General features: G+C 40.0%; 1 protein-coding gene across 1 annotated transcript in view; it reads left to right on the top strand.

Moving 5' to 3' along the window:
- PARD3 (par-3 family cell polarity regulator) overlaps positions 1-15,734 on the top strand; it is a 412,448-nt gene that overhangs the window by 298,048 nt on the left and 98,666 nt on the right. The window contains exon 22 of the mRNA XM_009325558.1: positions 13,090-13,347. Coding sequence (XP_009323833.1) covers positions 13,090-13,347 — 258 coding nt within the window. The remainder of the gene's footprint in view (positions 1-13,089; positions 13,348-15,734) is intronic.

The following is a 15,734-nucleotide window of genomic DNA, read 5'->3' as shown; positions in this document are numbered from 1 at the left end:
GGCCGGCTCGGCTCCCCCGGGCCGCGGCCCTGGAGGGGGCAGGTGGCCCCTCAGTGGTGCTCCAGGCGGGAAACCTCAGCAGGGCTTTGTGCGGCAGGGTGAATCTTAACGCCTTGCTATGAACGGGGGGAGAACGCTCCTTCGAAGGGGGACCGGGGAGAGGCTTTCAGGGGTTGGAGGTAGGAGGCGGTGCCGTTGCAGCAGCCAGAGTGTGGCCGAAAGAGTGGGCGAGATGACCGGCGGTCTCGGTCTTGCAGAGCTGCTGTCTGGGGGAGGCATTTGTCTCCGTATTGGCAGATTTGCTGTTACTTTTGGTGATCGATCAATAGGCTGACAGCATTTTTTGTGTGAATGTAAACAAGGCTACGATTTCAGTGGGTGTTGTTCACGTAATGATTTTTCCTAAATTTAGAGCGAAATTCTGTCTGTTCATTAGTAGTTAAAATAACATTGATATTTTTTTTCCTGGAGGATTCGGTCATTCCATAAAATGCTTCCTGTATTATATGTTTCCTAAGGGTATAAGGTTCTTTATTTCCAACGTATAATAAAGTCCCTAGTACGATTAAAGCCACAAGCCCTTTGTTGTAAAAGTATACTAATGAATAGAAATGTTACAACAAGAACAGAAGTCTTGTGTTTTCCCTTCATCATGCATCATCCATTTTAATTAGACGAAAGGGTGGTGAGTACTGTGACAAGAGTCTGGAATTAAAATCATTAATTGATGTCAAGCTGACGAGAGACTGCTAACATGAATTTACTGACAGCAGGAAAGAAATTAACCTTATTATTTTATTTAGTACATTGGGACTATTTATTATATTTTCCTATGCAAGTTCAGTGTGTTCCATTTATGATGATAGAGAAAGACAAATAATTAATAAAACCTACATAAAGTTTTATTACCTCCTATCAATGAAGTTTACATTAAAACCACATCAATAACTTACAAAAACCAGGCCCACCACATCCTTCTAATCAATGTAACTCATCAAAACCATTACAGGAATATTTTTTATGTTTTCAGTGAGTATAACATGCTATGCTCTCTAGCCAAGTAGAATTGCAAAAGTGGTCTGATTTAAAACCATGCCTTAGTTTCTTAATGTCAGTGTTGCAAAAAATGAAACATATTTTCTCCAGCAATGACATTGATTGGAATAACTGTCTGTTTTGATCATCATTGGAAGGTCAGCCTAACAAAGATGAGTTTTAATGTTAAGCATCTTTATTCTGTAGATGAAAGAGTACAACAGCGTCTTACAGAATGACAGCAGCGTCCTATAGATAATTTGTGACCCAAAGGTCATAATAAAAGAATAGAGGGGAGGCCATCCTGTAGTAAAGGCCATCTGGAACTATTAAAGTATCAGATGGAGTAGGGGGCTGAACAGCAGGACACTCTTGGTGTCTTTCCAGATTTCCCAGAGAGACCATAATATTTTTATTGGAAAACCCCAACTTTTTTCCCCTTACGCAAAATATTTTCATCAAGCAGTTTTGTCTTACTTTTAGGAAAAAAGACGACATACTGTGATAAGCAGAGGATTTTTGTTTCTTCCGTAGCCTAAGTGTTATCTGTGTCTTTAAAATAACGCAAAGGTTCAGCTTTAGTTTTGCTGCTGCTGTATTTTGATGCCACTTAACAGCTTTCACAAGAACTGTTACCTCTAAATCCGTTACTACTGCAAACATTCAGAATACAAATGTTTTCTAAAGTGACTTGTGTAAATCTTTTCTGATAAAACTTCCACCCCCTTCCCAGCCCATAAGAGAGGAGAGAAAAAATTCCTCTGTGAATCAGAAAATCAGAGCAATGTGTTTCTCATTCTCACTTATTTTGAGATGGGGTCTGCTTGTCAAGGGATATTCCAGTTTCACTGAGATTTGTATCATTGTTTTTGGCAGTGTTTTTTTACATAATGGATGAGGGTGCAGGACGTGAAAACAAATCAATGGCAGTAATTTTTGTAAGAGAACACAGAAACGAAGCATGAGAATATTGAGCTTTGGAAAAACATTGCTGACCAGTTTCACTTCATAAAAATACTGACTTTGGGAGATATGTAAATTGAAGCTTTTGTGGAATAATAGTTGCTGAGGTAGTTTTGTAAACAAAGCTCCTCACGTACTCTAGCTACATATTGTAAGTATAGAGATTTTAGGACATCATGCTAAAAGTGTATTTTCTGTATTATTCCTCTACAGTGATTCAAGACATTGTACTGGGCAAGGTCCAGCCAAGTCCCTTGCAATATATTTAAAAATACAATTTACATGGTCTTTATAATGTTCTGAGTTACAAACTTGGTGCAGGTGTCTTGCAGATTATAGGAGTTCAGCGCTCTCTTAGAAATTTCAGTTCTAAGTAACAGCACTAATATGTTGTGTTTCACTTTAGAACGCCAAGAACTTTAGGATTAAGGCAGCAGTGTGTCCTCTGACATCCCATAAACTATGCTGTTAGTGGGAGAGTTACTGTAGCACTCAATACTTACTTGAGAATTAAAAAAGCTGTACCGTAATTACTGAGTTACTGAACTGATTGTTGCTGAGCTGAACAGAACTGAAAACCCATCAGATTTTCCAGACTGCACTACAGGAGTCTAAGATAAAGCACTAAACCCACTCTTTTTTCTAATTCTTAGTCACAGCAGCAAGTATTCGACTAACCAGAAAGACACCTAATGATACATTCACGACAGGCAGGTAGGTCCCCCCTCCACACCACAGCTGGAACTTTTATTTTGTAACTAGTTACTAGAACAAACCTTTTAATGGGTTATAAGAAACCTGGCTCTCTTTCTGGCCATGCTGTAGATTTATGCTCTCACTCAGTACTGTGACCCAGCAAGGTTTTAGAAGTGAATCCTGCGAGGTGTTGTAGGGGCTAATTTGTGGGGCCCTGAGCAAAGATACTGACTTATAAGCTATATTCTCTATCGGTGGGGTTTTTTTTTTCCTCTTTTCCTTTTCTTTCAACTTCAGTATATGAGATTCACATAATCCCTTGCTTTGTTGTGAGGTTTTTCATTGTATTTTTTTGTCACTTCGGACTGTTTCATTTTCCAACTTCAGGATTAGGCTATAGTACTCTAGAAACACAGAATAATGGACCTGAAATAGAGCTAGCAGCAGAATTTTATACCCACTTGTGTTACTAGACTTTAGCTAGAGGAGCGTGGATGCTGGATAGGCTCAGCTCAACCAACTGATGACAGTAGTGTAGCTGGACCTCTACTTACTGCCTGCATTATCTGGGAATGACTGATTTGATATATGATATGATATATGGTACCATTTGATATGTGGTATGCCTGTGTCATTTGTGTCTTGCACATATGGGAGCAGCTGCTCCTTAGACATCTAACTGCAGAATTCAGATGTTACCCACCAGTGCTGCTTTCTGGCATTGTTCTCCAGCTGGGAAAAAAAAAAATTAGGGGAAGAAATTGTCTAAGAAAGCCTGAGTGAGAGAGGAAACTAGTGCTCTTAAAGTGAGGAGGGATGGAAGCAGGAGCTCTCCCAAGATGTGTTTCAGCAACAGCTGCATCTTACGATCTTCTTCCTTTCTACTTCAGTCCAGCAAAAGAGCTAGATAGGAGATTAGAGCTAAGTTAATCTAATGGTCAGGGATGTGTTGTCATAGGTGTAAATATCAGTTCTTCTGGCCAGTTTTGTAATGCAAAAGAAAAACTAAATTCCATTTTGCTTACAGACAGCAATGATGTTCTTTGATGCAACATGGTTCCCAGCAGGATAACTGTCCCAGTTGCCCATCTGGGTGATCCTCCGCTGCTGGGGTTGCTGACCCTTGGATCAGACATGAAAATAAGGAAAGAAAATTTCAGTCATGGTGGTGTTTGTTTTGGAGACTGGAGGACTTAGACTGCCTATGTACCTGATACATTCGCCTTTTGTTGAAACATATCCTTTAAAAAAACACAGCAGGCAGACCCTCCACCCCAAAACGCTGCAGACTGTTAACTGCAAAGTAGTCTAAAAGCTCCACTGAAATATAAGTAAGTTGGTAATTTACAGATTTTTTAAAATCAAAATAAGCAAGGATTTTCACTTGTTTACTCCAAGATCCAGGAAGGCAGGTTTGAGATACTCTGCTGGGGGGATGGATTTTTGCTTTGGAAAGACAAAAGATGTATCAAGAAGGTCAGGGGATAAGGAAGGGTGGGGGTGAAATACATGAGAGATTCTACCAGGTTAGAGGAAATTATTCTAATGTCTCCTTTAGTTTCATCAGTGTCACTTGGTTTCAGACTGGTGTTTGTGCTTCGCCTGCTTATATGCATAATATTTACTTTCTCTCCTGCATTTTTTCATTTCTTTACATCTTCATTTGTATTTTGCTGCCTTCTTTAATAGCCTTCTTTAATATAGCTCCTTATAAAAATGAGCATGTTGTTCTCTTCTTAATGTATTAGGGCACTTACAGTAATCACCTTATCACCTTTATCCCTCCCCCCCTTTTTTTTTAACTACAGCCCTCCTGGGTTGTAGCTCATTGAAAGTTTTTGAAATTCTCATGCATCTCTTCTGCACGTGGGACTGGAGGAGGGGGGGGACTTCAGGGAGACAGTAAGTACTATCACATATTCTAATTGGCAGGTAGGCTGTGATTGTTGAAGGAGAAAGAAAATTAAGACTGTCTGATTGTGTAGATGCATTTCTTCAATTTCAAGGTGGTGGGCAGCTTTTTTTTTTTCCTTTTTATATCTAGTCCCTGTTATCTTTCTCTGTTGTTGCAGAACCAATACGTAGGAAATATGTGTGTAATATTTCTATGTAGGTGCAGAATTACAGATCTAGAAGAGAGATTATGTCACTTTTCCAAGGTAGGATCTCCTGGGTATGCCGTTCCTGCAAGACATTTGTTTCATCCTGGGTTTTTTCAGTTTCCAATGACACAGACTCCACAACTTCCCATGGCAATCTTTTCTGCTACCTTTTCATTAGAAAGTTCCCCTGCCCACAGTTATTATTATTCTTGCTGCGGTTTAAATACCTAGTACTTGCATTAGAGATGGAAAACATTATTCTTTTCCTCCGTATGTATCCAGACTGCTGTTATGTCCCCACTCTGTCTTTCTCTTTTCCCCAACAGCTTGATATTGCTGACTCGTGAGTATCTGTCATCCAGTAGAACTTCCAGATCCATTCCTGAAAAAGCAACTCACAGATTTTTCCCCTACTTCTAATTGGTATGCTTAATTCTTCCAACTATGTAAATTGCCTTCCAGTTGCTGTTATTGAAGTTAATTCTATTTTTGAAGTCTACTCTGTCTATTTTTCAAGAACATTTGAAATGTTAATCCTTTCCTCCAAAGTTCCTTCATTTGGGTTTTCTGCAGATTCAATAGCATCCTAATTAATAATGAACAACCTGAGTAAATTCAGAGACAGATCCATGTAGAAAATGTCTTGATCCATCCACCTAGTGTGACTGTGAATTGCTGAGAGCTACTCTCTAGATACTCTGTAGGACCTACCTGGTTCAACCTATTGCATCCATCCTGTAGCTGTTTTTCTTAGCCTGGGACGTACTGTTTGTCCTCTGTTCACAAGGCCATTTACTGTGTTGTAGAAGGAAATCCCACTGACTTGACCGCATCTGTTCTTGATAAATCTATGGTGGCTACTGCTCGTCCCATTATCTTCTCTGTGCTTACCAATAGTTTGTTTCAAAGGGAATTGAAGTTAAACTGATGAGTCTATAATTCTCCTTCTCCTCTGAGGGATGTTTGACTTTTTCTAGTCTTTTGTCCTGGTTTCGGCTGGGATAGAGTTAGTTTTCTTCCTAGTAGCTGGTACAGTGCTGTGTTTTGGATTTAGGATGAGAACAATGTTGATAACGCACCAGTGTTTCAGTTGTTGCTAGGTAGTGCTTGCACTAGTCAAGGACTTTTCAGCTTCCCATGCTCTACCGACTGAGAAGGCTGGAGGTGCACGAGAAGCTGGGAGGGGGCACAGCCAGGACAGCTGACCCCAACTGGCCAAAGGGACATTCCATACCATGTGACGTCATGCTCAGGACATAAACTGGGGGAAGCTGGCTCGGGGGGGCACTGCTCGGGGACTGGCTGGGCCGCGGTCGGCTTTGTGTATTCTATTATTAATATTATTATTATTACTATTACTATTTTACTTTATTTCAATTATTAAACTGTCTTTTTCTGAACCCATGAGTTTTCTCACTTTTACTCTTCCAATTCTCTCCCCCGTGCCACTGTGGGGGGAGAGTGAGCGAGCGGCTGGGTGGTGCTCAGTTGCCAGCTGAGGTTAAACCACGACACCTTTCAATACTTCAGCTGTCCTCAACAGGTTCTCCTGGCTATTGAAAAAGTCTGAGACTGCCTCAGACGGTTGTGTGCATTGGATGAAGTACAACTTAACCAGTTTCCAGCTACTTCTTTTGCTGTTAGGTTGGAGATCTTTTTGCTATTTGTGGCAGTATCAATTGTGCTGGCCACCTGCTTGCAATCAACCATTTTAGTGAAGACAGATGCAAAGAAAAAAAACCATTAAGCCTTAGGTCTCCTCAGCATCATCTGTCAATATCGTTCCCTCACTACTGAGCAGGGGAGCAACCTTTTCTTTGCTCTTCCTTTTACTGCTAATGCAATTACGCAATGATTTATTGTTATCTTTAAAGCTCCCTGCTACTTTTATTTCACATTGTGCCTTGGCCTTTCTGATTTTGTCCCTGTACGCTTGTGCTTATCCATAGCAAACTGACCACATTTTGTATGTGTTTGGTCATGTGTCTGAGATCAGAGGACAGTCATATTTCAGCTAGCGGGCCACACATGTATGTACACAGAAGATAAGGCAGAAAGAAAGAAAAATTTTTTTCTTTTAATGACTTGAAAAAGGTTGGTCTCCAGCCTTTCAATTTACAAATTACATTTACGTAGCAGTATTTTCTGACTTTTTTTTTAAATATGCAAAAATTTTGAATGAAATGGGAAGGTAAATGAGGAAGAGGAGGTGTCTGTCTTGTTTACAAGCTACTGCTGTGGCTGCCCATGATTTTCCACTGCCCACAGCGATCCTTTAGAATGACTTTCCCAGGAAAGCAGATGGCTTTGCTGAGAGGTGGTTATAACTGTGATAACTGACTAGCTCTAATCATGATAAGAAAAGCTAAGTGTCATGTGCCAGTTCAGAGGGAAATCACAATAATGCCTATAATCAAGGTACCCTCATTAGAAGAGTCGTTGGTAGAAAAATTCTGCTTGGATCCAGACAAAGGTCAAAGAAAAATATAGGAGAGGACAAACTCCCATATTGGCTTGATTGCCAAAAATTAGAAAAAGGGCCATTCAAGCCCTGAAGGCAGTCAAGGAGAGGGGGAGGAGGAACAGCAAGACCTGGCTTAGTTGCTGGCACGCTGTGCCTGCAAGGTATTTTTCACTAGCAAAGGAGAAGGGGACAAATTTGACAAGATTTGGCTACTGGCCAACGCACCTCCTGACCTCTTTATTAGAAATGGTATCTGGCAAAAATTGGACCGAATGTGTTCATCCCGTCTGACTACCTTAAACAAGCTGACTGGCTTTATAAACGTGTCATCGTTTTTCTCTGTTTTCAATCCATCATCCCGATGCACGCCAGTCTGATGGCAGAAGAACTGAGAACTGGCAGCGGTGAATGGCTTGTCATTTAGCTTCTGTCCTTACACAATGCTGTTTCTATCCTTAATAAACATTGTCAGCCATCTCACATATGTGGAACTGCAGGCGTTCAATACTGATTTTGTAAATGAGTGAGCCTCGGTGGAAAAGACGAGGTTGTGGATTATCACTTGGGCAATAGCTGAATCCTGGCAGCAGCACGAGGATTAATTGAATTGACCAAGCAATTGCACACCAGAAGCAGCAGCCAACTTTGTTTCTGCTCTTAGGGGAGGACATTGCTGCCATTGCAACAGCAAATGTAATGTACTAGCAGTGAATATCATTCCCGTGCTGTGTTCATCAATTAAGATAAGTAGGTGATTTTTTGCAAGGATCTAAATCACTAATACGAAAAAATCCCACGAAAGGGACTGAAGGTCCCAAGGGACTGGGAATATATTTATAATTTCACTCCCAACACTACATGAAATTGGGGTCGATTTCTCTTCTTTTGCCAGCTTTGCTTATTCAGTTTTACTCACAACGGCTCTGCCAGCACCACAGATTGGAGTTTTCTGTTGCTGGAAAAAGTTAAAGTTTAGTTCAGACAGAACTGCTGTAAACATTTGGTTCACGGTGGGATTTGGCTCACAGACTAATATGATTAATGTGGTATCCACATTTGAGCTACATGGCTAAATGCCCTTTGTGGTCAAGGGAGGGGTACTTGGCACAGTTGGTAGAGCCTAGAGAAAGGTTTGGCTTCACCTTAAAATGGCCACGTTTCTGCTGTTCGGCTGAACTGCCCTCTACACCCTATGGGCAGCCACTTGATATGACTGAATCTCGACCAGCTCTTCTGGGAGTCCAAAACATATGTCAACACCTAAATTTAGGTGTCAAAAATGGTAGTTGCCTTTATCTGAAAGCTGAATCTCACTCACAGAGTTTTGAAGAAAGGAACGAGGTTGCTCCTGTTTGCTGGAGACAGCAGAGCATAAGCTTTTCCCTTACTTTTGTGACCACCGTTTCACATGCACAGGAATCGCTATACAATGGGCATGTCTATCACTACTGGATTAGCTTGCAGTGAAAAGCTCTTCTAACAATTATAGGAAGTTCTGCAGCTAACAATATTGTCATTTGAAGCAGTTATCGTTAGCTTTTGAATTGAATGGCACACAAATGCGTGAGGATAGTTTATACTTTACTGAACATTATAATTTGAGTCTCAAAAGCACGACAGTACATTGTTGACATTTTCAGTATTAACATTTCAGTGAGAAGGGTTTAGAAACTTCTTGGGATAGCTTTTGTATTTTTAAAAGTTCAGTTTCATTTAAACACTGCAAAGTTGATTCGCAGTTTTTGCAGAATTCCTTGAAGATGAAAAGGGTTATGTGAATGCTAAGCATTATTATTATTGTTAAACCCACACAAAATCCATAGGAAGGCCATAAATCCTCAAATCAGCTGATCTGAAACGTCAGACATATGCATTTTTACTGTGGCATGTCATGAAGGAATACAATTCAGTGAAGACAGCTTAATACACGTATCCACATTGTGAAGCTGAAGCACTGTGGTCAAACATTCTCCAGATACTGGATTTCAATAGCGGAGCATTGCTGATTAGGGCTGAAGTATGGAGCAAATTCCAGGTTCTCATCTGTGCTGCACAGTGCGTTTACATAATCATTTTAATCTTTTCCACAGTAGTCTGCACTGGCATTTCCCATATGTATACTTAATTCAGTATATGCTAACAAATTATTTAGGCCATATCATGTATATACACACACGCACACAGTGAGAGTGGTCAACATAAAAAATAAAGTCGCATTAAGTTCAGGTTCTTATATAAAAAATATATTCAGAGTTAAAAGCTATCATAATTGCAAAAGGGAATGTGCAATATTCAGCTGATAGCTGTTATTCTTTTCAAGAATATATCTATGTATTTTCCCCCGGTCATTTGGTTCCTCTAAGTTTGGAGACATAATGTTTAAGTAGAGTATGTCCTGAAGAAGGCAAAAACCAAAGCTGTATTTTAAACAGTATTCAAAAATGTGTGAAGTAATCAGAATACCTATACTTTTGCCGTGTGAAAGTTGTAGGCTTTGTACAGCGGTTTAAACTTAAAGCACAAAAAATTAATGAAAAAATCAGAACGTTTTGGTTGTTGGTATAGTTGGACATCTTATAGTTTCACTTGAGGGTTTTCCTTTGTTATACGTTACTTACTGCAAATGGTTACTGGATACTTTGGTTATAATTAACAGTAAGATTTACAATGTGTTTAGAGTCTGATTTCTAATACTATGTATGTGTATTAACACATTGTATTAGCAATTGTAGAAAATATGCTAAAAAATTTCCTGGTGGACATGAACATAATTACTGGCATAACACTTCAACAGCCGGTTCTCTCCCACTTGAATAGGAATAAGTATCCCTCATTGAACCACGCATGGGAAAACCTTAATGTTCTTGCTGCAAATGGTGCTATGTCCAAATGTATTAAATAGCCGATAAGCAGATAGATGAGAAAACTTCATTAACATGAAACGGGGAACACTCATGTCTGCACCTGTGGAGAGTGATGTGATATTCATGGTCAAAAGTTAGATAAGTTCACTGGCATCTCTCATGGCAGTCAGTGTAACACTGAGGCCAATATCACCAGTTATCACCAGGTAGTTCTGTTTTATAAGCACTTTAGATAATGTTTTCTTCTGACTGAATTGCTCTATGCCACATTATTGCTATACTGTCAGATTTCATACACTGAAATATTGGCTATCTGAAATACAGGGGGTACTTTTGCTCAAATTGGTGTCAGCCAGTGTTCCAGTACGTGATGATACATTGTCCATTGAAATTAAATCTCCTAATATCTAGGAGATTTCTGATTTCCTTTGCTTCTCCCATTCAGAGGACAAATATCAATAGACAAATGCATTCCCTCCACAGGGTAATTAATACAGGACTACAAATTGGAAGTAAAATCTGCAGAGAGAGGAGTCAACAACCACAGGTCATTTTCAGGCCTGTTTTTCCTTCTGCGTAGATACCTTCAAAGTGATTAAGGTTGTAACATTTCTGAATTAGAGCTTTAGAGTATAGGACAATGTAAAACATATATTTTTATTTAAAAAATAGGCATGCAGAAACACAGTTTAAATTTGAAGTGGGTTTTGGATTTAAACCTGAGTCCTTCTTCACTGTAAATTAAACAAAAAACTAATTCCAGTTTGATGTTGCTGAAATTGCAGAGGAGCATGCTGTCAGCTGAATACTGTTACAGTTTTCCCTATTAAAATAAAAAGCAACCAGTAAAGAAGATAATTTTGTATTTCCAAAATTGCAAAATTAAAAATTTATGTTGGTTTAAGTTAAACTTTCTCAGATTTCTTCTATTTGCCTTTTTTTTTTTTTTGGTATGGTGTTTTTTCTTTCCACTGTGACTGAATAGGAGAGAGAGTTGTGGTGCACAAATCAGTGGTAGTAGACATAAAAAGAGAAATTATGCTGAGGTATAACTTGGGGCGTGTAAATGAATCGCTGAACCATCACTGTAGATGGCACTGGCTGTTGAAGGGAGTTAAGCCAATCAGTTGTATCCCAAATCAGTATCCTTGGTCAATACTTGTGGGATCTGGGGGGAAAATAGGTCTGCCTATCTGTGCCATCATCCTATTCTCTTCTTTTATTATGGCGATCTTTGTTAGCATAGAAAGAAGAATTTGCTTGGGACTCAGTCTGATGAAGACACTTAAATTTAGATGTTCACATATCGGCTCAGGGCTGGATTCATGTGCTTGAACACAATCTCTGAGATGTCAGCACGGGACTGGCAGGTGTGACAAGGACCTACAGAAGTCCTTCTTGCCCAGTAGTTGGAGATCCAGAGGATTACCTGGGGATGTCAGGTGGCCATAGCTGCCTATGTTTGAGCAGCTGAATCAGGGCTGGGTATCCAAGCTTCCAAAGGAGTCCTAAACAACAGCGTCCAAAGTGTTTATAGAGCAACGCCTTTCACGCTAGGACACACTGACTGACGCGGCAGCTGCGTAACTCTGGAGTCTGCTGACTGGAGTCCCTGGTGTGACCTCACCTACTGCAGGCACCTAAATTCTGATGTCTTTACAACCTGAATCCCACCCCTTGCGTATCCCCTTTCCTTTTTGCAAAGACTAATCTAACGAGGCTAAGTTTGAAATTTCCAAAAATGTCAACGTTGCCTAACTTTAAGGCTTTTCTGTTTTCAAAAGAGACAAGATTTACTTTCAAAAGTAGCCTACTTTGAGTAGGCTGCTCTTGTTAAAAGTCGTCGAAAAGCCTTTGGAAATGGCACGTAACAGGGGTGCGCAGAGCTGTAGTCTGAACGGATGGATGCTGTCACACTGCGTAGCCATGGCTGTATTAGATGAAAAAGGAGCACATTTTACTAATGGAAGGGAGGAGACAGCTGAGTGCTTCATTTTGCCATGATGACAGAGCATTAAATTGGTCTGGGGAGACAGCGTTGGGGGGGGGATGCTGTTTTTTTCAGTTCACTGTGCATGTGTGTGTGATACATCAAATTTTCTAAAATGCCAAAGAAACTTTGAAGCCCAGATCAAATTTTAGTAATAGCTTTGTGTGCTTTTGAAAATATGACCTGTGCTCAATTTGTGAATTTGTGTTTGTCAGATTCTTAAATGTCATCTGTTTTTATCTGTCACTTTTTATCATAAGCTAAACAAGTGCACCTAGATACAAAATCCCAGTACAGCATCACCTTTCATTTGTAACTTTAACATAAGGCACAAGTTGTTACTTTCTGAGAAGAAGCTGCCTACTTTTGAGATGCCTGATTCAGTTTGTTTACATTTGAAACAAAATGTGCACATTTTAAATGATTCATACAAGAATCTACTTCTGCTCTTTACTGCATGCATGCATACATAAATATATACGTGTGTGTCCTATCCTTACGAAGTGTTTAAATTCTGAAAGAAGTACGATTTTTTTGGTATTGGGCCAAGAAATACATTAAAATTTGTCTGTAAAACCAGACATTAGAACCATTAAATCTGTTAGGTTTTGATGGAGTACAATATGATATGAATGGTGTCAGGCCATTCTCAGTCAGGTCAGGTAATAGCACAGGCATCCTAAGATGCATAAGACAACAGGTAAACTGTCTACCAACAACTATGGCTAGTTCTTTCTTAATAATGAAACAAAAGACTGGATAATCAGACTTCTTCCTTAAAGACTAGTGTTGATTGTAGCATTGCTTTGATCTAGACTTCAATATCCAAGGTAAACCTGAGGCTCCATGACAAACTGAAACTGGAAACCCTTCAGTGGTTTTCATTAAGATGGGCTATCTAAAGTGTCTGCTAACTGCTGCTTTCAAATGACTGGGGGGGGGGAAATTAGTTTCAGCCTTCTTTTAATTTTTCAGAATTCAAGCAAAAACTCGAGAATTTCGAGAGAGACAAGCTCGTGAACGTGACTATGCAGAAATACAGGATTTTAACCGGACGTTTGGCTGTGATGCAGACCCAATGTATGCTGGGATTGCTTCCTATGACTCTTCTTCAAACAGCGGCACGATAGCATTGAACACCCGACCACAGAGCCCGAGGGAAGGGCAGACAGTGGAAGCCTTGTACGCCCAAGTGAAGAAACCACGGAATTCAAAGTCTTCACCTGTAGACAGGTAGGCACCAGACATCAGTCAATACGCTCTTTCAAAATCCGCCCTTGTAATGCTTTTGTCATGGAAGATGACTATACATCAGTTGGAAAGTCAGAACTGCGTTTTTATTAATGGCTTTTTAAAAGCCTTTATGTAGAAAAGTATTTAAGCTCACACAAATCAACCTGTAACAGAATGGGACATGAAAGTTATTTTCTGCAGAGCCTCTGCTTTTCTTCTCATTCTTCAGATGGTTTGGAATTTTGGAGTGACCATGTGGTATCATTCAAATTAAATTCAAACTTGTAACTTCATCTGGTTTATTTATCAGACTCTAACTGATATGGTTGTGGAATACAATGTTTCCAACCTATTCACAGCAGTTAAAAAATTTCTGGAAAGTTCTTGTTGTTAAAGCAAAGGTGGGTTAACGCTTACCTGGATTCTAGTCCTACCATAGTCCTGAACTTCAGTCTAACAAGTGGAGCTTTTTGATTAAATATAGACCCAAGTGAGTAAACTCCAAGCTTGACTCATGAGTTACTTTCTCTTCTCGGGCTGTAGCTTATGATTTTTACTCTTCCTGCAGTTACATTATTTGAACTGTGTCATGCTTGGGTTTATGCTGAAATTGGGCAAAATTCCGGTTTCTGTTGAAGGAGATTTGAGTTCATTTGAAAACCTGAAGCTAAAACAGGCATGTAAACTAACATAAAGTAGAAATAACCAAAGGCAAAATTCACAGCTTTTTTGTACTTTAACAATGAAAATACATCTGTTTTCTTGGCTTAGATCTATGATCTTGTAGTTCTGCATTTTCTCAGCTTTACAAAAACTAATACTAAAATCCTAGCGCAGGAGGTATCGGTAACTCATTCAGAGGTTATTAATTTAGCTCATAGTAAAACCACGCGTCATTTTGTTTTCTACCCCATTCTTTCCAGAAGATAAATGCTGGACTTTCAGTTAAATCAGCGAAGCGGTGTCTTTGATTGCAGTGTCTGAGATCTGTATAGCTCTACACGAGGACTGGTGTTCATCTTGCATAATCTGTTCTAGGTGGCAACGGAATCATTTGCATTTGATTTTAAGGAAGGTAGCTGTTGTGCAGAGTTCAGCTAATTGTCTAAAACTTAATTGAGGACTGAGAGTGGTGTATTTAACCCTCCACTAGGTCTATTTTGAAGAGTGCCTTTACATAATATTGGGGAAAATGTATCGTCTAACATGACAAATAAGGAGATTTCGGATGCATTGTTGGATGCATAAATTTTTACTAAAATTCAGTAGCGCAACTGCCTTTTTCTTTTCTCAATTGCACTGTTCTGCTGTATTGCACTGTGTAAAAGGTCTATTTTTCATATTAAATAGACATAATTTATATATTGTGGAAATGTACATTATTTCAGTGAAGGAAGCAAAATAATTTTAAAAGACAACAGCTTCACCTGTGCCCTTGAAATCTGATATTCCGTAGCCTTATATTGACTGGCGTTGGTATGCCCAGGTGCCTGACATTTCAGCACTTTTGTGCCTTTGGAAATCAAGATAGCTTGGTTGGATATGGCTGCCACGTGGTGACTCTCACGGCTGGTTTTGTTAGACCAAAGGCAGTGTTTCATGCCTGAGTTGAATGGCATCAATGTCACATCAACAAAAAAAAAGTTCTTTGATGCAAACCTGGCACGGTGAAATATAAGACCTGCATGACCTAGCTAACTCTGTGTGATTGCTGATAAAAGAGCCAGGAGAGAGTGAGTAAAACTGAAGATAACGGAGTACGGGGGGAATCTGATGTTAATCATAAGGGTAGGACTGAAGAGCAGTGTGGTAGTTTTGCACATTCAGGCTGCTCCTGGAGCACAGAGGGCCCCATCTCTCACAGCTGGATCACGTTGTGAGAAAAGGAAAGACCCAGCACACACAACGGGCTTGAGCAGAGGGAGAAAATGCAAGTCGGGGACTAGAACTGTGGCAAGAAAAGCCACCCCCAGTCCCATGATAAAGGGGGGACACATTCAGCAAGAAATACCTGGAAAGAAATAGGCAATCCAGATAGAAGAAGATTATTATTTACTATAAATGTCCTCTGAAGTACCTGTTTGGGGGTCTGAGGCATGAAGTTGTCTAGTGTATGGGGTTTTCTTCCCTCCCTCCTCACACCTTTATTAGCAACCAAACTGTAGAGCTAGTGAATCCCACCCAGCTCCGAGAGACGTTTTTGGGAATGTTGCAGCAACTTGTGCAATCTCAGACTTATCTTTAACTCTTCCAGAAGTCAAGTCCATACCTCGGGCCCACTGCTGAGAGAGCATGTTGCCCGCTCTCTCAGAGAAGATATAACAGCTGTGAGGGAGCAGCTTTCAGTCTTCCTCGAGGTGTGTGAAAGATGTCTGGGAGCTTGACCC

Source organism: Pygoscelis adeliae, unplaced genomic scaffold (genome assembly GCF_000699105.1).
Source record: "Pygoscelis adeliae isolate BGI_AS28 unplaced genomic scaffold, ASM69910v1 Scaffold175, whole genome shotgun sequence".
In the NCBI taxonomy this organism is placed as follows: Eukaryota; Metazoa; Chordata; class Aves; order Sphenisciformes; family Spheniscidae; genus Pygoscelis; species Pygoscelis adeliae.
This window is presented reverse-complemented; position numbering and strand designations above follow the sequence as displayed.